Source organism: Acinonyx jubatus, chromosome C2, assembly GCF_027475565.1.
Source record: "Acinonyx jubatus isolate Ajub_Pintada_27869175 chromosome C2, VMU_Ajub_asm_v1.0, whole genome shotgun sequence".
NCBI classification, from domain to species: domain Eukaryota; kingdom Metazoa; phylum Chordata; class Mammalia; order Carnivora; family Felidae; genus Acinonyx; species Acinonyx jubatus.
The window spans coordinates 57,822,739-57,845,916 of record NC_069384.1 but is presented as its reverse complement, the minus strand read 5'-3'; the positions used below and the strand labels follow the sequence as shown (position 1 = coordinate 57,845,916).

General features: G+C 36.9%; 1 protein-coding gene across 4 annotated transcripts in view; it reads left to right on the top strand.

Moving 5' to 3' along the window:
• SLC9C1 (solute carrier family 9 member C1) overlaps positions 1 to 23,178 on the top strand; it is a 107,364-nt gene that overhangs the window by 10,233 nt on the left and 73,953 nt on the right. For 3 of the 4 annotated variants that reach the window (XM_053220846.1, XM_053220847.1, XM_015069191.3), the window contains 6 exons: positions 8,034 to 8,280; positions 9,313 to 9,413; positions 11,928 to 12,056; positions 14,324 to 14,489; positions 17,389 to 17,514; positions 21,938 to 22,099. In XM_053220846.1, coding sequence (XP_053076821.1) covers positions 8,130 to 8,280; positions 9,313 to 9,413; positions 11,928 to 12,056; positions 14,324 to 14,489; positions 17,389 to 17,514; positions 21,938 to 22,099 — 835 coding nt within the window. In that variant the 5' untranslated portion in view covers positions 8,034 to 8,129. Of the gene's footprint in view, positions 1 to 8,033; positions 8,281 to 9,312; positions 9,414 to 11,927; positions 12,057 to 14,323; positions 14,490 to 17,388; positions 17,515 to 21,937; positions 22,100 to 23,178 lie in introns of those variants that run through there. The other variant, XM_027077723.2, reaches the window with a different exon arrangement.

Here is a 23,178-nt window from a genome sequence, read left to right as displayed (position 1 = left end):
GGATGTCTTCTTTTGAAAAATGTCTATTCATGTCTTCTACACATTTCACTTGATTTTTATTTTTGGGTGTTGAGCTTGATAAGTTCTTTATAGATTTTGGGTACTAACCCTTTATCTGATATGTCATTTGCAAATATCTTCTCCCATTCTGCTGGTTGCCTTTTAGTTTTGCTGACTGTTTCCTTGACTGTGCAGAAGCTTTTTATCTTGATGAGGTCCCAATAGTTTATTTTTGCTTTTATTTCCTTTGCCTCCAGAGTCATGTCTAGTAAAAAGTTGCTGCAGCTAAGGTCAAAGAGGTTGCTGCCTGTTTTCTTTTGTAGGATTTTGATTGTGTTTTGTCTCACATTTAGGTCTTTCATCTATTTTGAATTTATTTTTGTGTATGGTGTATGAAAGTGGTCCCAGTTCATTCTTCTGCATGTCACTGTCCAGTTTTCCCAATGAAATTTGCTAAAGAGACTATCTTTTTTTCCATTGGATACTGTATCCTGCTTTGTCAAAGATTAGTTGGCTATATAATTGTGGGTCTATCTCTGCATTCTCAGTTCTGTTGCATTGATCTGAGTGTCTGTTTTTGTGCCAGTATCATACTGTCTTGATGATTACAGCTTTGTAAAAGAGCTTGAAGTCTGGAATTGTGATGCCTCTAGCTTTGGTTTTCTTTTTCAAGATTGCTTTGCCTATTTGGGGTCTTTCCTGCTTCCATACAAATTTTAGAATTGTTTTCTCTAGCTCTGTAAAGAGTGCTGGTGTTATTTTGATAGGAATTGTATTGAATATGTAGATTGCTTTGGATAGTATCGATATTTTAACAATATTTGTTCTTCCAATCCATGAGCATGGAATGTTTTTCCATTTGTGTTTGTGTCCTCTTCAATTTCTTTCATGCATGTTCTATAGTTTTCAGTGTACAGATATTTTACCTCTTTGGTTAGGTTTATTCCTTGATATCTTACAGTTTTTGGTGTAATTGTAAAAGAGATTGATTCCTTGATTTCTCTTTCTGATTCTTCATTGTTGGTGTATAGAAAGGCAATTGGTTTCTGTACATTGATTTTATATCCTGTGATTTTGCCAAATTCATATATCAGTTGTAGCCATTTTTTGATGGAGTCTTTTGGATTTTCCAAGTATAGTATCATGTCATCTGTGAAGAGTGAAAGTTTGACTTCTCCATTGCTAATTTGGATGTTTTATTTCTTTTTGTCTGATCACTGAGGCTAGGACTTCTAGTACTATGTTGAACAACAGTGGTGAGAGTGAACATCCCTGTCGTGCTCTTGACCTTAGTAAGAAAGCTCTCAGGTTTTCCTCATTGAGGATGAGATTAGCTGTGGGTATTTCATACATGGCCTTTTTGATGTTGAGGTATGTTCCTTCTATCCCTACTTTCTTTAAGGTTTTTATAAAGAAAGGATGCTGTATTTTGTCAAATGCTCCCTTCTTTTATTAATGTGGTGTATCATGTTCATTGGTTTGTATATACTGAACAAGCCCTGCAGCCCAGGAATAAATCCCACTTGATCATGGTGAATAATTATTTTAGTGTACTATTGAATTCGATTTGCTAGTATCTTGTTGAGAATTTTTGCACCCAGGTTCATCAGGGATATTGACCTGTAATTCTTCTTTTTAGTGGGGTCTCTGTCTGGTTTTGAAATCTAGGTATTGCTGGCTTCATAAAACGTGTTTGGAAGCTTTCCTTACATTTCTACCTTTTGGAACAATTTGAGAAGAATAGGTAATTAATTCTTCTTTAAGTGTCTGGTAGAATTCCCCCATGGAAACCATCTGGCCCAGGACTCTTATTTGTTGGGAGATTTTTTGATAACTGATTCAATTTCTTTGTTGGTTATGGGTCTGTTCAAATTTTGTATTTCTTCCTGTTTCAGTTTTGGTAGTGTGTGAGTTTCTAGGAATTTGTCCATTTCTTGCAGATTATCCAGTTTGTTGGCATATAATTTTTCATAATACAGTAAAACCTTGGATTGCAAGTAACTTGTTCTGTCAGTGTTCCACAAGATGAGCAAACATTTCTAATAAATTTTAACTTGTTAAAAAAGCAATGTCTTGCAATATGAATAGTATGTGATGCTGAACATCACATGATCACAGCTGAACCAATGTTTCTTTTCTCTCTTTCTCTGCGGGATTGTGGATCGTCTCCTATGCTCAGAGGCTTGATATCAGGCCCTGGTGTTTGTCAGCAGTCAGTGTTTTTTCAGAATATTGGAAGGTGCCCACAACTGGCACTGGTGTATTTTTTGTTACTTCAAAGCACCTATGGACAGTCCTTTGCTTTTCTGTACAAGTTAAGCTTAGGAATGCATTGCCTCATTTTAGGTCAGGTTGCCCGCAGATATATACCTTTTTGTCTGCTGCCTTATTGCCAACTACATTAAATACAGTATATGACAAGAATTTGTTAATACTGTACTGTAGTCAACATTTGTGCGAGCATATACAATGGCCCCCATGCAGAAAAATGTTGACAAGAAAGGCAGTAAGAAGAAGGAGATGATTACAGTGGAAGTTAAGGAGGGAATTGTTGAGAAGTATGAATGAGGTATGCAAGTGGCCATAATTGCAAGATTTTATAAGAAGTCTACGTCTGCATCTTGCCTACAGAGGAGAAGGAGAAAAAGGCAGAGGAATCCCCTCACTTCAAATGAGATTAGGAAGATGTATAAAATATGGGAATTAGTGCAAAATTTTGAAGAAAATCATCACCCAAATAAGGCTGTAGCAGTGTGAGCAATGAATCTGTTTAACAACAATGCAGTATCACATTTCCACGAAATTGTTAAAAGAAGGCAAAAGCAAGTGTTATTGGACAAAAAGTTGCACAAAAAGAAAAAGATTCCATTGAGCCAATAGATAGCAGTGATTCCTTTAGTGATAGTGAAAGTCGTCCTACACACCATCCCTCCTCTCTCTTGTCTCTCACACCAGCCACGAAGGTTTTCAAAGGTAAGTGCAGGTTAATATATTTGTCTTTCTATTTTTATTTTTTTATTATTTTGTATTACAGTATTTTAACCATTTTTATATGAATATTTTTGGATTGTGGAATGAAATCTGAGTTTCCATAATTTATTGGGGAAATTCGCTTTGATATACAAGTGCTTTGGATTACAAACATGTTTCCAGAATGCATTGTGCTAGCAAACCCAAAGTTTTACAATATTCTGTTATAATTGTATTTCTGTGGTGTTGGTTGTGATTTCTCCTCTTTCATTCGTGATTTTATCTATTTGAGTCCTCTCTCTCTTTTTTTTTTTTTTTTTTTTGAGAAGTCTGGCTAGGGGGTTATCAATTTTGTTTATTCTTTCAAGAAACAGTTCTTAGTTTCATTGATCTGTTCTACTGTTTTTTTTTTAATTATTATTCTATATCGTTTATTTCTGCTCTAATCTTTATTATTTCCCTTCTGCTGGTTTTGGGCTTTATTTGCTGTTCATTTTCTAGCTCCTTTAGGTATAAGATTAGGTTGTGTATTTGGGACCTTTCTATCTTTCTTGCTCTGAGATAGGCCTGAATTGCAATGTATTTTCCTCTCAGGACTGCTTTTTCTGCCTCCCAAGGGGTTCAGACTGTCGTGTTTTCATTTTAATTTGCTTCCATGTATTTTTAAATTTTTTCTACAGTTTCCTGGTTAACCTATTCATTCTTTAGTAGGATGTTCTTTAATCTCCATGTATTGGAGGGTTTTCCACATTTTTTCTCCTGGTTCATTTCAAGTTTCATAGCATTGTGATCTGAAAATATACATGGTATGATCGTGATTTTTTTGTACTTGTTTGGGGATGATTTGTGAACCGGTATGTGATCTATTCTGGAGAATGTTCCATGTATACTCGAGAAGAATGTGTATTCCACTGTTTTAGGATGAAATGTTCTGAATAGATATGTTAAGTCCATCTGGTCCAGTGTGTCATTCAAAGCCATTGTTTCCTTGTTGACTTTCTGCTTACATGATCTTTCCATTGCTGTAAGTGGAGCATTTAAATCTCCTACCAGAGGCACCTGGTGGCTCAATCAGTTGTGTCCAATTCGTGGTTTCAGCTCAGGTCATGATCTCACAGTTTATGACTTTGAGCCCAGTGTTGGGCTCCGAGCTGACAGTGCAGAGCCTGCTTGAGATTCTCTCTGTCTCCCTCTCTCCCTGCCCCTGCTTGTGCTCTCTCTCTCTCTCTCTCAAAATAAATCAATAAACTTTTTTAAAAAGTAAAATAAAATCTCTTACTATTATGGTATTATTATCACTGAGTTTCTTTATGTTTGTTATTAATTAATTGATTCATATATTTGGGTTCTTCAAGTTAGGGCCATAAATATTTACAATTGTTAGATCTTTTTAATGGATAGCCTCTCTAATTATGACATAATGCCCTTCCTCATCTCTTATTACTCTTTCTTTTAAAATCTAGTTTGTCTGATATGCATATGGCTACTCCAGCTTTCTTTTGACCTCCATGAGCATGATAGTTTGCCCTCCATCCCCTCATTTTAAACCTACAGTTGTCTTTAGGTCTAAAATGAGTCTCTTGTAGACAGAACATAAATAGATCTTGTTTTTTTATCCACTCTGATACCCTATGTCTTTTGATTGGAGCATTTAATTCATTTACATTCAGAGTGGTTATTGAACAATATGAATTTATTGCCATTGTGTTACCTGTAGAGTTGATGTTTCTGGTGATGTTGTCTGATCCTTTGTAGTTTTTGTTGCCTTGGTCTTTGTTTTTTGGGTTTTTTTTTTCCTTTACACTCAGAGTCTCCCAGAAAATTTCTTATTTTAGTGGTTTAGTGGTCATGAACTCCTCCAGTTTTTGTTTGTCTGGGAAACTCTTTATTTCTCCTTCTATTCTGAATGACTGCATTGCTAGATAAAGAATTTTTGGCTGCATATTTCTCCCATTCAACACATTGAAAATTTCCTGCCACTCCTCTCTGGTCTGCCAAGTTTCAGTGGACAGGTTTGCTGCTAACCTTATGTGTCTACCCTTGTAAGGTTAAGAACCTTTTGTCCCTAGCAGCTTTCAGAATTCTCTTTATCTTTGTATTTTGCAAGTTTCACTATGATATGTTATGGTATTGAGCTGTTTTTGTTGGTTTTGGGGAGAGTTCTCTGTGCTTCTTGGACTTGTATGTCTGTTTCCTTCCCCAGATTAGGGAAGTTCTCAGCTATAATTGGTTCAAATAAACCTTCTGCTCCTTTTTCTTGTTCTTCTTCTTCTGGGACTCCTATGATACAGATATTGTTTTATTTCATGGAATCACTTAGTTCTCTGATATAATAATTTCCTTTCCCTCTTTTTTTTCAGCTTAATATTTTCCATAATTTTATCTTCTGTTTTACCTATTCTCTCCTCTGCTTTTTCAATCCTTGTTGCCCCGTATCCAGTTTGTTTTGCATCTCAGTAATAGTATTTTTTATTTCATCTTGATGAGTTTGTAAGTCTTTGATCTCTGCAATAAGTGTTTCTCTGGTGTCTTCTATGCTTTTTTCAAGTCCAGCTAGTAGTCTTATGAATGTTGTTCTAAATTATTTTCAGATAAATTGCTTATATCTGTTTTGATCAAGTCCCTGTCTGTGATTTCTTCTTGACCTTTCTTTCTTTTTTATTTTTACTTTTTGCAGAGAGAGACAGAGACAGAGAGAGAGAGTGAACACTAGTGGGGGAGGAGCAGAGAGAGAGGGAGACAGATAATCCCAAGCAGGCTCTATGCTGTCATCAGGGTAGATCCCAATGCAGGGCTCCAAGTCATAAACCATGAGATCATGCCTGAGCCAAAATCAAGAGTCAGACACACAACTGGCTGAGTCACACAGGCACCCCACTTCTTGACCTTTCTTTTGGGGAGAATTCTTCTGTCTTATCATTTTGGCTAAGTTTCTGTCTTTTCCATGTTTTAAAAGGTCATTGTGTCCTATACCTGAGAATACTGCTATATTAAAAAGGGCTTATACACTGTCCAAGGCCTGACACTTCAGGAAGTGTTTCTGGTGTATGCTGTGTGCATTGTGCTATTGTGTTTTGGCTGTTTTTTCCCTCTTGTCAGTCCTCTGCAGAACTCCTCCTTACTTGAAATGGTTGTGTGTTTGGACCTTTAATTAGGTGTGCTTTGATTTGTTTGTTGAAGTAACCCTGGAAAAAGTGGAGGGGAGGGGAACCTGATCCAAAAAAAAAAAAAAACGGGTAAAGAAAAGGAAACAAAAACTAAACAGAGAATAAAAAGACTATAAGGCTGTTTCCAAAGAAAAACAAAGGAGGGAAAAAATAAGAAAATAAAAAAATAAGGAAAAAGAAAAGAAAAAAAAAAGCCTGATCCAAAAAAAGAGAAAAGGAAATGAAACAGAACAAAACAAAACAAACAGAAAGGAACTATGAGCCTGATTCCAAAAGAAAAAAGAAGAAGAAAGAAACAAAAAAAGCCTGTAGGTGTCATTTTGATGCCCTGGATTTCCAGTGCACTTGGTGCATTGGGGATGTTGGCTGTGCTGGTCTTCTGGAGGAGAGGTCCACTGCTTTGGCTTAGAGTCAGTCTTGCCCCAGTAAATAAGCAGTTGCTAGGTACGTAGGGTAGGGTTTGGTGTCAGCGGTCCTGCCTCCACTGGACACTGCTGTTGCTCTCTGAAGTCCCATTGTGTTGGTGTTGGGGGAGGAATGGTGCCACCCCAATCTCTCAGCCCCAGACCAGGAAGCTCACACACCCACCATTCAGGCAGCTCTCATAGAATAATGAGGACAGTCAACTCGCCCTGCACCACAGCTCTCCTGAGTTTTATCTTTAGTGCGTGGCTGGGATTCAAAACCCAAGGTCCTAAAGGACCTGGTACCACGTGGATCTGCTCCTCTCCTCCAGAGTAGAGCCTCTCCACACTAAGTGAAGTCCTCTGTCCCTGAGAAACAGTCCCATGCCTGCAGTGTATGGCATCTATGGTGTAGCACCACTAAAAGCAGCAAAGGCTATATTCCCTCTGGGTGCACCTCTGTCCCCCAGCAATGAAAGGCCTTTTGCTGGCACCTGTAGGGCCTTTTGTCCTTAGGTGGCAATAAATTCTCTTCCAAAAGTATTCCCAGTGTGCCCCATAGATCACTGCACCACAGTATGCACCCCGAGGCCAGCTCCCTCCTCCCCAGGAGTGAGAGCCATAGCTCCAGTCTGGAGAAAGTTGCACAACTCCAAAATCTTAGAGTTTGAGCTCCAAACATTGTTTGCAAAAAAAAAAAAAAAAACAAAAAACAAACAAAAACAAAAACTGGGACAGTCAGTACTTCTCACTCCCCCAGTCCATGGTCCAGAGAGGTTTTCATTCTGTATGAACTCAGTGCAGCACTTTCTTAACCCCTCTCTCTTTCTCTCCCTTTTGTCTTTCCATAGAAAGGGTTTCATCCCCTCCAAGGCACCATCGTTTTTCTCTCCCCCAATTCACTTTCATGCACCTCACACCTGCCAAGCTGTCTCCCTCTCAACTGTGGACATCCTTCTGTCACTCTGAAGATCTATTTCCTTGGTTTTCAAAGTGATCTGATCTCAATACAGCTGTGTTTGAGAAAAAAGGAAAGCCTGGGGTCCCCCCTACTTCTCTGCCATCTTAAGTTCTCCAGAGATCAGAATATTCTGATCCCATCCCACTTCCCACTTTGGAATAGCTGCCAAGACATGCTTCCAGAGGCTCAGATAAGTTGAGGGTAAACCCCTCAGTTGTCCATCCCCAGAACTAAGTAACCTGCACCATTTGGTAGTCCCATTGACTGATTAGATGAAAACCGCTTTTAGTCAGTTGGGTAGATTCAGGGTGAATAACAGCTGAATAGTGCTTTGCATTTGGAGTGAACACAGGATGACACTGGCTAGTCTCTATCACTTGGAGTTGTACCTTTTCTATCATCTTTAAAATGAAAGCATCATAGAAAGGGAAAGCTTTCTTAAATTTGGTGGACCCTAAGATATCGCTAGAAATAATTAAGGAGAAATCTGAGCTTCTTTCTTCTTCTTCTTCCTCTTTTTTTTTTCCTAAGAAAAACCAAGAAGGCCAATTGTACACTCCTATGATCCTGTGAAGGCTTTGCCAAGTCATAAGAGCTGAAATCAGATGGTTTGTGAGAAACAACAAAATGGATTTGAATTCCAGTGTGTCTAATATCACTTTTCTTACCAAAACGGTTTCCAGCACATGGGTGGGTTTTCTCAGAATTACATTTATGACTAGTTCTGAAGATCTCCCTGAAATCATTCTAATACTGTCTTTGATCTGCACAGTTGGAGGTAGGTGTAACTATTTCTTTGAGTTTGTTCTATGGATATATCTTGTAAATGTTGCTATATAGAATTGAGGACAGTAGCAGTAATAGAATATTAGAATTTTGTTCCTAAATTTATACTTTTAACCCAAGATTACCAACCAAATGAATCCAATGATAATCTGTCCCTGAGAAGAGACATGCAGAGTCTGATTCATTGTCTTCATCCTCTTTGGGTTCAAAGTATTCATGTCTTTTTACTTGGTAGGTCATGGTTAGATTTAAATGATTGAAAGAATTGAAGCAGATAATCAAAAACTCAAGGGTTGGTGTATTTTTCTTGTTATCTGCTTTATCATAAACTATTCACATATTAAACTAGTCGTGTACTGCTTTGTTCACTTGAACAAGGAATTTTTGGGTCTTCTGAATGTGTCAGTTACTTTTTAAGCACTTGGTAGGGTGTCCCATAGGTTTTGTTCAAATGATAAATTATATCTAGCCTTTATGAGAAGAAAAGAATACTATAGAAATCAAAAGATTTCTTTTTTTTTTTTTTGCATTCTTTGACTGATTAGAAATTATATTACAAAAAAGTGGAAAAAAGAAAACATTAAACTGAAGGAAATGTGATGATATTGCTTATTGTACTTTGATAGAAATTCATTATAGGCTGCCTAATGCATAGTAGATAACCAGTAATAGGAAGCTAGTTTTTCTCATTGGGCAAATTATTATACCTAGTTCCTCATATATTCCTCAAAAATTCCTATAAGTGTTTAGTAATAACCCAAGAGCCAGTGATTGCTAGCAATATTTACTAAAGATTCTAAGGAAATGAGATATTTCATACAAGAGGTAAATACAGAATCCAGCAGATTAGCAATTACACTGATTCAGTGTGCTTAAGTATGAGAGAGGGTTTTAATTACTGGAATTAAATAAGTAAAAAGTGGAACAGTATTTCATTGTCCTCAGCATTAAGAAAGTATATCAAATTAAAGTTCTGTAAGCGTCATATTTCATTGCCTTTCAGTAAAAATGTATTTTTCTGCAGCATTTTTGAACCTGCACTTAAAAGACTTTCCAATTCCTCTCCCTGTGATATTATTTTTAATTGGATGCAGTTTTGAAATATTAAGTTTTACATCTGACAAGGTGTGTATAGTAAATATTTTGTGTTATGCCTCAAATTCATACAAATTCAAAGATGGAATTTTAAGGAAATTTGTAAAAAAATACTTGCCAATTCACTGTTCTGCCAGTTGATAGATGCTTGTGATATGGATACTATCAGATCAGATATGTGAAAAAAGGAACCAGGCATGGAAGAGCTGAGATCCAGCTAAACACAGTCAAAACAGAGCCACTGTCTGGAAGGGGGTGGGCAGCTCAGAGAATGAGTACACATACAGCTACTGAGAGTGTGAGCAGCTAATGAGAGTTTAAGCAGAATTCAAAAGTTTAGACAAGAATTGGTACATAAGATAGAAGCGCAGAGAGGGGGTGCCTGGGTGGCTCAGTTGGTTAAGTGTCCGACTTTGGTTCAGGTTATAAGTCTTGTGGCTTGTGGGTTCGAGCTCTGTGTTGGGCTCTGTGCTGACAGCTCAGAGCCTGGAGCCTGCTTTCGATTCTGTCTCCCTCTCTCTCTGCCCCTCCCCTGCTCATGCCCTGTCTCTGTCTCTGTCTCTCTCTCAAAAATAAATAAAAACATTAAAAAAATTTTTTAAAAAGAAGAAGAAGAAGAAGAAGGAGAAGAAGAAGTCCAGAGAGATTAAGCTGCTAGTACAGGTCTCTTGTAGCAAGATAATTCTGACATTGAACCAATCTATTGCTTCAGTTAGGAATATTTTACAAGATTCCTATTACAATAGAGGCTAGTCTTTAAGTGTGTATGGCTTACAAGATTTCAAGAAACAGATGTTGGACCACTTACCTGGAGTTGGAAGTAAGGAGGAAGGCAAACTGTAGACATAGTCATGGCAGCTGCAGTGTTACAAAAAGTTGAGAACTGGAATCAGGTAGAGGAGAGAGACTATCTTACAATAAGGGACGTAGAATGCATTATTGACACATTAAATAGTTCTCTAGCCTCGGGGTTGGGAGCAAACTTTTTCTATAGAAGACCATCTAGTAAATATTTTAGATTATACAGGCCATATGAGCTCTGTCACAATTACTCAACTCTGCCATTATAATTCAAAAGCAACCGTAGACAATATGTAAGAAGTGGCATAGCTGTGCTCCAGTAAGACTTTACAAAAACAGGCATTGAGTCGGATTTGGCCCAGGGCCATAATTTTCCATCACCTGCTCTAGTCAATCAGAACATGAATGAGAACAAACAAACAGGAGATGTGATATTAACAAACATTATGGAAAACATGTATTCGTATAAGAGCCAGAAGTATTCTTACTTCATTTGTTATGAGCACATTATTGCTATGAACATGTTATGTAACCGTACAATTTTGACTTATATGCAATATTAAGTACTTCTATAAACTTTTATATTTGTCAGTAACCTTTTAGAAGAAGAGAACATAAGTCAAGAACTGTGAAGGGCCTAAGATTTTACTCTGCCTGCAAGTAATAAGTTAGCCTGTCGCAGTTTCATGGTCCTGGCAAAAGACAAGGGATTTCTGGGCCCGAGACAAAGGACTTTAGTACTGACAGTAATAGCAGAAACCAGACTATCAGCATCTTCTTGGGCCTGTTCCATGAGCCCTGGGAGCCACAGGGAGAAGCCAAGAGGGTCCAGTGAAACCCACATACACAATGGATTGCATTATAAGAGAAGAAACCTTAGTTTAAAGAACTTGGATATTTTGTGATGGGCAGTAAGCTCATCCTACCTCTTGCCCTAGAGAGAGACACTATCTTTATTGCACTGTACAGTATAGTAAACCAATTCTTTTCTCTAGAAGGAGACACTTGGCTCTCTCTTCCAAAGCTGTTAGCCATACAAATATTTTTGAAAGATAGTCTGGAAGAAAAGCAATCAATGCCGCCACTCATAAGATATGGGGAAACGCGAGAGACCCAGGCAGAATCCTCTCCCAAAGGCAAAGATATCACCTCACACAGCAAGTAATCAGTGTTTCCTTAATAAACAAATGTTGAGTGGATGCCCATAAGAGGATTTATCAACTAAATATTTTATGACAAACACCATTAATTAATCATTTCATTAACAGCATAACTTCTGAGTTTTTATTCCTACTATTCTTCCATGCACATTTTCCATATAAGCCATGGTTAATTATTTGTAGTTTCTGAAATGCGATATGATTGTTTATTCATTTGTACACATCGTGCATGATAATCCATATACCTGAAACCTGTCTTCCTCTTGTATGCCTGAAAATCTCCTACACATTCTTTTGTACCCATATCAATGTACTTTCTATAGCTACTATTTAAAAAATAAAATGGGCATGGAGATGTGCATTAACATTCCTCTGTTACTGGTAATAATCTGATGGAAAATTATGAAAATGCAGTAGAGTTAAGACTTTAGCACCTATTACATTGTGATATATCTTTTTCTCTTTTGCTAGAGAGAGGAATCTCTATTGCTCTCTCTAATAGGAGATGCTAACTCCATTAGCATGTGTTGTATGCTAATAGGAGGATGGATAAGTGAGAAATGATGTATTTTTATATTATTAGGTGCAAAGATACACAGATGCCATACAATGGATGAGTCCAAAATTATTTTTTAATATATTTACACCAATAATTATCTTTAACGTTGCATTCGACATGGATGTTTACATGCTCCAAAAGTTATTTTGGCAGGTAAGAAGTAATCTTTTCCAATAATATCATTCACTCATGAACTACTATATGTTATCTATGCTCCGAATTTTTAAAATTTTGCTGTAAATTATAAAACAAAGAAGACAAGGAAAAAGTACGAAGTGTGGGAGAAGTAAATTTAGCTTTATATTTTAGTGAATAAACCATATCTTAGCGACTGACCAGCATATTGAGGGCTCAGGAAAAAAAAAAAATTACAGAGGAAAAAAAAGTAATTCTGAGAATCTGATTTGCAGGGCTTAATGCCAGTTATAATTTTAACTCTGAGATGCTATTAGAGAGCTATTATGAAAACATTTGGTCCAGTTTTTTAATTATTTTTTATAAAAGTCTTTTTTAAAATACCAACCTTCTAAAACTTCCCTTACTCACATGAACAAAAACAGAGAATACTCATAGAAACAGCTATAACTTTAAATCACAAACCATTATGTTACCCTAATCATGTGATATTTGAACCCCATCAAGGAAAGAGCTTGAAGAAAAAATACTCCAAATCTTAAGCAAGGTATACATTTCTTCCAAAGTAATTAAAACAGCTTTGTAAATATAAGGCCATTACCTAAATTACATTAGAAGCAAAACTATTAAAATAAGCTACACTTTCTATACATATACATATATATTGCTTTTTTAATTTAATATTGGTAGTAAGAGCATTTTTCCACATCATTACAAAATTTTTATAATTTTAAAAAATTTTTTAGTTGAGATATAATTGACATACAACATTATATTAGTTTCAGGTATACAGCATAATGATTTGATACTTGTTGTATTTTGAAATGATCACCGGGGTGCCTGGGTGGCTCAGTCAGTTAAGCGTCAGACTTCGGCTTAGGTCATGATCTCACGGTTCTTGAGTTCAAGCCCCACATCTGGCTCTGTGCTGACAGCTCAGAGCCTGGATCCTGCCTCAGATTCTGTGTCTCCCTCTCTCTCTGGCCCTTCCCCTCTTGAGCTCTGTCTCTCTCTCTCTGTCTCTCAAAAATAAATAAACATTAAAAAAAATTTGAAATGATCACCAAAATAAATCTAGTTAACATCCATCACCACAGTATTATAAAAATTTTTTATCATAATTTTAAGATCTACTCTCTTAACAACTTTTAAATATACAGTACAGTATCATTCACTACAGTCACCATGCTGTACATTGAATCCCATGACTTATTTATTTTACAATTGGAAGATTGTACCTTTTGACCCCCTTCATCCCTTTTCCCAACCTCCTGAGTCCTCACTTCTGGCTATTGACAATCTGTTCTTTGTATCAATGAGCTCAGGTTTTTGTTGTTGTTGTTGTTGTTGTTTTAAGATTCCACATATAAGTTAGGTCATATGACATTTGTCTTTTTCTATCTGACTTATCTCATGTAGCATAATGCCTTCAGGTTCCATCTATGCTGTCCCAAATAGCAAGATTTCCTTCTATTTTATGATTAAGTAATATTCCATTGCATATACAATACATTTTCTTTATCCACTCATCTATAGATAGACACTTAGGTTGCTTCCATGTCTTATTATTGCAAATAAGTATTGTAAATAGTGTAAATTCATATTATTGTAAATAATGTTACAATGAACACAGAGGTGCAGTTCTGAATTCTTAGAGGTAGCTTCAGGCACAGTCACATTTTTCCAAGACCATCTGGCAATGAAATCTTACTACATAGCTGCCACTGATAGAATAAAAGAAAGTAGAAGGCAATGGTGGGAAGGCAGAAGGCCAGGTTCCAGTTCTAGAATAATAGAATTTTTCTTCCCATCTTTTCTATAGTCCTCTGCCAATTCTCTACATTCTTTCTATTTTATTTTCTCCTCCTTTTCCTCTTTTGTAACTTCTTTGTAAACTTGTGTTCTTTTTCTCTCTGTTAATAGGCTAGGTTTCAGTTTTATGCATAGTTAAATGTGTATATATAAGTGTGAGTATATATGGTGTGTATGCATATACCTTTACACATACATATTTATATTCAATGACCTTATCAAGAAATTTAAAAGTTCCCTTTTAATTATATGCTATTTCTTACAAGTGCTGTGTCATAGGTCCTAAGAATCTCATTGCAATATTTGCCTCTTATTTCCAGACTTGCAAGCACATATTTGTTAAAGAAGATAATTTAAAATTTCCCTTTGATGGATTCAGTGTGATTCTGTATCTCTAATAATCCTGATAATCTGCTTTTCAAAATAGGATAAAAAGGCAATCTGATTTTTCTATACACAAAATTTCTTTGCAGATAATTTTAATTACAATTCCTGGCTTTTTTATGAATTATACATTAATTCTTTGGTATCTGGCATCTGTGAATAAATTACTTTTGAAAACCACTCCATGGTTATTATTTGCAACTATCCTCATGAGTTCAGATCCCATGCTGACTGCAGCTGCTATAAGAGACCTTGGTAGGTATATGTTTTCCTCTTTTTCTACATTTAAAATATCATATTCTGCATTTAATGTGTCTAGTGTTAAGATCTTTTGCTCACTGTAGCTTCTCACTATATGAAATGAGGTTCTGGGCATTGAGAATTAAGCATAGAGATTCAGGTTGCTGATGCTTAGAACAAAATGAAATGCTAGTGATGGGCTTACCTAGTATATATATTTTTAAAATCTTTCATCCCCTTGTGGAATAAGACAGGAGATTATTTGGAATCCTTGACTTTATACATGCTTCTACCTTAAACCAAAAGTTCTGAGGGTGAACAATTTGCATATACATTGTGATGACATTTCTATTGTCAAATACTGCTTTTCCTTTGAAAATACTTTAATTAGGATAATGCCATCTGTAAAAAAACAAAAAACAAAAAAATTTGGAGTCATCACCATTAAGACCAAAAAATACAGAAAGTCAAAAACAGTAAAGTCACTAATCTTACAGTGTTTTCAGAGTGTAGTATTTTAGGAGAAATAAATCTATATTTAAAATTAAGTACCAAATCAGGGTGCCTGGGTGGCTCAGCCAGTTAATCCTCGGACTGTGGCCTCAGTCATGATCTCGCTGTTCCCAAGTTCCAGCCCCATGTCAGGCTCTGTGCTGATAGCTCAGAGCCTGGAACCCTGTATCTCAGACTCTTTATCTACCTTTTTGCCCGTCCCCCACTCACACTCTGTCTCTCTCTCTCAAAAATAAATAAACATTAAAAATTTTTTAAATAAATAAAGTACCAAGTTGATGTAACACACACACACACACACACGTGCGCACGCGCACACACACACACACACATACACACTTCTCATTTTATGACCATTATAGGGGGAGAAGCTACTGGAGGGAAGTAGAAATAGAATAGAGGAAACACATCAATCTACCTAAATGAATAAAGGAAAGCCAATTCTCAAATCAAAGAGATTAAGATTGTGAGGTAAGAGTTTTGGTGCCTGGGTGGCTTAGTCGGTTAAGCGTCAGACTTTGGCTCAGGTCATAATCTCAAAGTTGGCCAGGCTCTGTGCTGACAGTTCAGAGCCTGGAGCCTCCCTCGGATTCTGTGTCTTCCTCTTTTTCTCCCCCTCCCCCACTCATGCTCTGTTTCTGTCTCTCTCTCAAGAATAAATAAACATTAAACAAAATGGTTTAATTAAAAAAGAAAAACAGAAAGGAGAGGAGGCCCCAGCGTCTATCCTGAGTTGACAAAGCAAGATTTTTATATTTGTTTTCTTTTACTCCCACACACCTACAAAATCTGCCTATGCTTATGAGTGCATGAGTACCTTCACACCGTCTTGAGCTTTCGATGGCCTGTTGACTCTTATGCCCCCATGTCAATTGTGTATTTTCACATATTTACAATTTGTTATAGTTCTATTTTCCAAGTTGGAATAATTATATAACAGTACCAGTTAGTTTTTTCTCAGTAAAGAACAACTCTGAGTTTCAACAACTGAGTAAGAAAAAACACAGTGGCTTCAAATAACAGTTATTTATTATTTTTCGTGTGTCTGGCAGTTGTGATGATACAGCCTGGGCTCACTAATGAATCTACAGTCAGATGGAAGATCATCCAGGGCCTAAGTGATCTAGGATGGACCCTTGGAGAAATCCACCTTTCTTCCACATATTTTCACAATCCTCCAGTAGCACAGCCAGGGGACATTATAGTGGTGGTGGCAGAGGTACCCGAGATAGGAAGCAAAAATCCTTCCCAAGCCTCTGCTTGCATCAAGTCTCATAACAGGGGGCGCCTGGGTGGCTCAGTCGGTTAAGCCGCCGACTTCGGCTCAGGTCATGATCTCGTGGTCCATGAGTTCAAGCCCCACGTTGGGCTCTGTGCTGACAGCTCAGAGCCTGGAGCCTGTTTCCAATTCTGTGTCTCCCTCTCTCTGACCCTCTCCCGTTCATGCTCTGTCTCTCTCTGTCTCAAAAATAAATAAACGTTAAAAAAAAATAGTCTCATAACAGAACAGACTGGATCTCTTAGAGGAGAGAAACTGTAGTTTTACAGGAAAGGGCATGGATGCATAACGAAGAATTAGACCATCAGTGCACTTCCCCTCCACAAGAACACACTGCCTTGACTTGACTTGTCTTGCAACAGCATACTTAGTGTGTTAGGTTGTGATCATAGAATGGTTGGGTCATGAAATAACATTTCCTTCCTACAGACATCTAGAAAGTCATTAAAGATGCTCAAAGTTACAGTTTTGCTGCTACAGGCATATTTAATAGAGAAAAATGATCATTGATCGCTAAACTTAGAGTATCGCCACAAGTGGAGGGAAATTAGGATGGGAGTACATAATATGAGGGTGCTTTCCATTTCATAGAGCTTAATCTCTAAAACCTTTGACAGGAATGTATGGAAAAGTCAGAGAATTTCTAATCATAGTGAGATTATCTTGACAATTGCATGAATACTTTGCTTAGGCACCATGTTATAAAGCTTGGCTTATGAATTTCCTTTATCCCTCTCTCATTGTTCCTTATCTTGCCTTAAATATATAATGTGTATTATATTGACTAAATCACCAAATTAAAAAAATAATGAACTTCATGTTTTCATCTGGGCTTTAAAACAAGCAATAACAGCTCTAGCTTATTATCTTAGTTAAATAAACCATACTCAACCACAATAAATTTGGTTCCTAATTATAGAAGTCTAGACTTAACTTAAAGTTGATATATAATTAAATTTCCTTGAAGGGAGTTTTCAAATATGACTAAAGTCTATTTAAGTATAGGGGAAAAGTATGTGATATAAATCTATAGATAAGAATATACTTCTACTTGCTAATAAAAGTTTAATCTTTAATATTGATGATTTTCTTTAGTGAAACAAAATATTTTCTTTTCCATAGGTCTTTCTAGAAGCCTCACCAATTTAATTAATGGAGAAAGTCTGATGACCTCTATAATGTCTTTGATTATGTTTAATAGTATTGAAGATATTAATGGCAACCTACAAAAGGGGAACAATTCATTAGGTAAGGACCTATTTTTCCCCTAAATTTCTTAAAATTAGAATCTTGTATTTTCTAAAAGCTGATATGGATATTGTAATCTTTTACCATAATTTATGCTTGTACAAATATAATCGTGAGCATTAGTATAATGATTTACCCTTTACAAAGCACTACCACATATCTCTTATTTAATATTTGTTGTGGTTTTATTGTGAGACTCGGTTGAGACTTTTCATGAGGACGCTTATAGGGGAAGCATTCTACAGACCTAGGCTGAGTCCAAATGCTCAACAACAAGAACATGAGAGATGTTGTTTTCTATGAGTTGAAGATGAACTCGGAAGACAAGCTAGGCAGTGCACCTGCTGGTGGTGAGAGGGATACAGCCGTTGCCCTTGGCTTCACTGGGGCAACATGGAAAGCTGTCAGCTTAAAGAGCAAGTATGAGTGACATGGCCATCTTCAGGGCCTGAGAACAGGGCTTTAAGCAGAGAGATTGCAAGGCCTTCATGAGTTCATTTACCACATTCAGAAAACCCTGAACCTAAGTATCGTTGCTACTTTATCATATGTCTGTGTATTTTATATATATAATGAATGATACATGCACACTATGATGAATGATTATAAAATATATAGATGTGTAATTATCACTCAGGACAAGAAATATAGTGTCACCAGCAATCCCAGAACCATCTTATATGCCCCTCCCTGATCAAAACCCCATACCGTCTTCCTGCAACAGTGGTTCTCAGAGGATAGTCACTACCTTGGGCAGGGCGGCAGGAGAGGGTGTCCACAGGACGCTTTAAGGATGTCTATGAAGTCAAATATTTTCAAAGTAATATTAAGAAGTTATTTACTTTTTTTAGTGTGCTGCTATTTGCACCGATTTTGGAAAAGTGATGATTAGAGGCTCCTGGAGAAAATTCTTGATGTATACTATTCCACTCACTGGATGTCTTTTGTGCCCTAAGGCCTTCTGTGGCATTATCTCATTTCACCCTTCTATCGTCCTGAAAAAAGAGCATTTAAGGGGTGCTTCCAGACTACATTCTAGTGCATCAAAGGGGTCTTTAAGATGACAAATAATATGTTATATTGGAGCCAGATCCTTCTACTACCCCCTTTCCCCAGCAATTAAGTATATCTCAAATTACTTTTCTAATCACTCAGGAAGAGGAAGTTTTAGCTATATGTAGTGGCTTTCATGGTCCCTGGAAACTACCTCGCTGTTGGGCAGCCAATGTTCCTGTTTACCTCTCTTCTGACCCATCTTTGCCTTACATCTTTATAGTCAATGCCTAAAACTAAGAATTAAAAATTAGTTTTTCTGAAGAACACACATTCTAGGGATCATCACCCCTCTCATGTCTTCCTCAAGGGAGCTCGTCCACATGGTGGACAGTTACCCTACTTGGGCATCAGGAGAACCCACCTTTAGCCTTGCTCTATATCCAGTTAGCTTACCCAGGCCATGGCAACTTGGAACATCTGTGGTGAACCTGGAAACCCAATTTAGCACAGGAAGGTACATCTTTAAGTGCTTCATATATTCCATCTGTGGTATGTGAGAAAGTCTAACCACCATAGACATTCAACCTCTTCCAAAATCCAGACCACACAAGCAAGTGATACAATATGTCACTCAGAGAGTTTTTACCATAAGACCTCCTGCACATAGGGCTTTCCTGAAGAAGACCAGGGTGAGCAACACAGAGAGGTCTATGTTCAGAAACATCTTAAAAACTCAAGGACCACTCTTGGGGGAAACTGAAAAATGCAGAGAGGTATCATCATACGCGCTGGTTGGAAGGATCCATGCCCAGGCCCAAACTTGGTCCAATATTCTACTAAGCTCCATTTAAGATAGTAAATATTGACCACAGAATGTCAGAGAACCTTATCAGAGTTGACATCTACAGTCTAATCGAGAGAACATTTTTTATATTCACTGGCAAGTCAAAAGAATATAGGGGGGTACTGATATGGAAATTCATTCATTAACCCATTCATTCATTCATTAATACAACAATTATTTATTGATATGTACTATGTGACAGTTACTATTCTAGGCCTTAGTGCTTCAACCATGAACATAGTAGTCCCTGCTTTCACAGAGTTTGCTTCATAATTTTGATAATAATTAATGGAATAGAATTCTGTGTTTAGGTTCAGAGGAGTAAATACTATAAGTAGTCACTCTACAATAATAAAAACTCTGCTGAAGGAGGAAGAGAACAGTGAACTTATCCCCTCAGCCCTTAGGAGTTTCTCTGAATTTTTAACAGCTTTGAAAGAAAACTTTCCTTTAAGAAAAAAGATGTATGACAAGATTTGCTGATATTTCATTTATACCAATTGACACAATAGTGAATCAATAATTTTTGGATAACTCAGATAATAATTATTACCTTTAAAAACTCATGTAATTATTTAAACAGTGTTGCTCTGTCTTTTGAAGTTAGCGCATATTTCATAAAGAGAAAAATTAAGAAGCGTTACTGTACTTAGAGGTCTGTCTTTTCCAATTTGCGTGTTAGGAGTTTTAAAAAGTTGTAAGAAATATTGGATTTGCTTTGAGGTTTTTCCCAGTCTAATAATTCCATTCAGTAAATATTTTCCTGATTAGAAACTATTTTCCTTTCTTAAAAAACAAACTGGGGTGCTTGGGTGGCTCAGTCAGTTAGTCATCTGACTTCAGCTCAGGTCATGATCTCACAGGTAGGTTCCTGAGTTCAAGCCATGCTTCAGGCTCTGTGCTGACAGTTCAGAGCCTAGAGCCTGCTTCAGATTCTGTGTCTCCATCTCTCTCTTCCCCTCCCCCACTCACACTCTGTCTGTCTCTCTCTCTCTCTCTCTCTCAGAAATAAACATTAAAAAGAGAAGAAGAAAGCAACTTTCTTCTTTTTTGTTTATTTATTTTATTTTGAGAGAGAGTGCAAGCATGTACCTGCATGCCTGTGGGTGCAAGTGGGGGAGGGGCAGAGAGAGAGGGAAACAAATAATCCCAAGCAGGATCCAAGCTGTCAACACAGAACCTGACATGGGGCTCGAACTCTTGAACCATGAGATCATGACCTGAGCCCAAATCAAAAGTCGGACACTTAACTGACCGAATCACCCAGGCACCTCAAAAAAGAAAGCAACCTTCAAATTGGGTCTTCTAACTCCCATTCCCTGCATTCTTCTGAAACCAGAGTCAACCTCCATTCTTTGTTTCAGTTGCAGGAGGTACTAGACTCCCCAGATTGCCATTACGGGTAACCCCATGCCTTGAACAGGTATGACCTAGAAGGCCACTCCTGAAACTCCCCTTCCATGTTCATACTATCCCTACAGATGCTACATCTTTCCACTTAGCAGACCTAGAAACATGGGCACAGGACTAGGTAAGAAGGAATCTAAATTGTCTCAGCACTCTGAGCAGTGTCCTCTCCCACAGTGGACGTTTATAAATGGGACTCATAAAAGATTTTTTTCTCTTTCATTTTGCCACCTCAGAACACAGTTCAAGATTTACTTATTCTCAAATTTAGTCTCGCTTTTTGTTGTGGTTGCTCTGACTATTTTCTGTTGGCCATTCTTTGTTTTCATTTCGTTCTTGCTCTCCACCTATTCTGTTGCAGTTGACACTTCTGCTTTCCTGACCCCAGAACCTGCTTTTATCTGTGATTCAAATTCTATTCCTCTGTTCCTCACCCTGTAAAAGTGGGGGGATTTCCTCACCCACTGGCATGGCTGATTCCAGCAACCAAGGCCATCAAGGGCTTAGGTTTCCTGTTTTCCTGGGAAGGACGTCATAACGATTGTGGAAAGAAATTTGGCAAAATATGACAATATCAGTAAAGGAGCAACTATTCTTTAGTGCAAATTCCACTTCTGGAGCCTAAGGAAGTAATCAGAGAAGTACAAAAAACCATGTGCAGAAATATACAGAATATACAATGCAGCATTTTATCAGGGAAAAAACTGGAAGCAAATGAAATGCTCAACAATAAGGAACCAATCAGTTGCTTTGACAAGCCACAACAATACAGGAGATTCACTAAGCTGGGACCCAGAGGCATTCCTTTTCTGTATTTCCTGTGTGTATCATGTTAGATATAGAATATAAGTTCTAAGAGTTTGGGGACTTTCTACTTCTTATTCATTACTGTATCTCCAAAATTTATTACACTGTTTGGCACTGAATAAATGTATATTTCTTACTGGGGATCGAAAGAAGCTCTTTAATGAAACTGACTGAATTTTGCCAACTTCTATGGCTCTCAGCGTTTGAATAGAAACTCTTTCAATGTGGGAATAAGAAAATGCCATACATCTACCCCAATGGCTAGTTTTAAAGATAGGAACAAAAAGAAAAGTTGACCCAGATTATCACTTAAAATTAAGATAAAGTAAGCTCTATTAACTATTTTCTGTTTGTTCTCCTTTCTTTCAGTTTTTGACATCCTATTTGAACTTTGGTCTTATTTTCTAGCAAGTTTCTTATTTGGAATTCTGAGTTCAAAACTGATCCAATTGTGGATGGCTACTGTTTTTGGTGATGATGTCAATCACATAAGTCTCAGCTTGTCAATTCTGTACCTCATCTTTTTTATTTGTAAGTCTGGGGCCTATGCCTAAAATTAAATGACACAAAAAAACTCAATACAAAGATACGGGAAGATACATACCAGGCAAAGTTGGTAAAATAAACCATTCAATTTATCTGGAGGAATGTTTTTTTTTAAATAACCTATCAAGAGATGAAAATATTAGTATCTATACAACAGAAATCAATGTGTCAAGATATATAAAGTAAATGCCATTATAAAAGACAAAGGAATTTGACAAAATCACAATTTCAATGAGATACTTTATCATGCCTTTCCCAGATAATTTCATAACCAATTGAACAAAAAATAATTATGGCTATAAAAAGATATAAATAAACACTTAAGTGTTTGGTTTATAAGATATACAGTCTTATCTCCCCAAACCAAATACATATCCTTTACATATATACCTGTAGACCATTTACGGAAATGAACTAGACTCAAAGAGCATTTTAATAAAATCCCAAATATTGTTCAATCACAATGCAATTATAATTTACTAATTACAAAAGGAGGGTCTTTAAAAATAGTCATTCTAACAGCCTGAAATTAAATATACTTTTCTGGACAGCTTTTAGATCAAAAAGGAAATCAAAATAGAAGTTTCATATCAAGTAAGTCTAAATATTAGAAAATCTATCAATATTATTAATCCCTTTGCCACCATTTCTTCCTCACAGGAGTATGGTAGTTATTAATCATTCATCATATTATTGTTTTCTGATGCAGCCTCAGAATCTCATTCAACCCTGCTCTTCAAGACAGCCCTGCAAAGGACTTGGAGTTAGCATGTGCAGTAAATATAGTAAAACCTTGGTTTGTGAACATAATTCTTTCCAGAAACGTGCTTGTAATCCACAGCACTTTGTTTATCAAAGTGAATTTCAAGAACCATTCTTCCAGTTGTGATCACATGGTGTTTGGTGTCGCATACTACTTGTATGGCAAGACATCACTTGTTTATCAAGTTAAAATTTATTAGAAATGTTTGCTCATTTTGTGGAACACTCACAGAACAAGTTATTCGCAATCCAAGGATTTACTCTAATACCTAGTTATCTAGTTACCAACTTATACTGTGCAC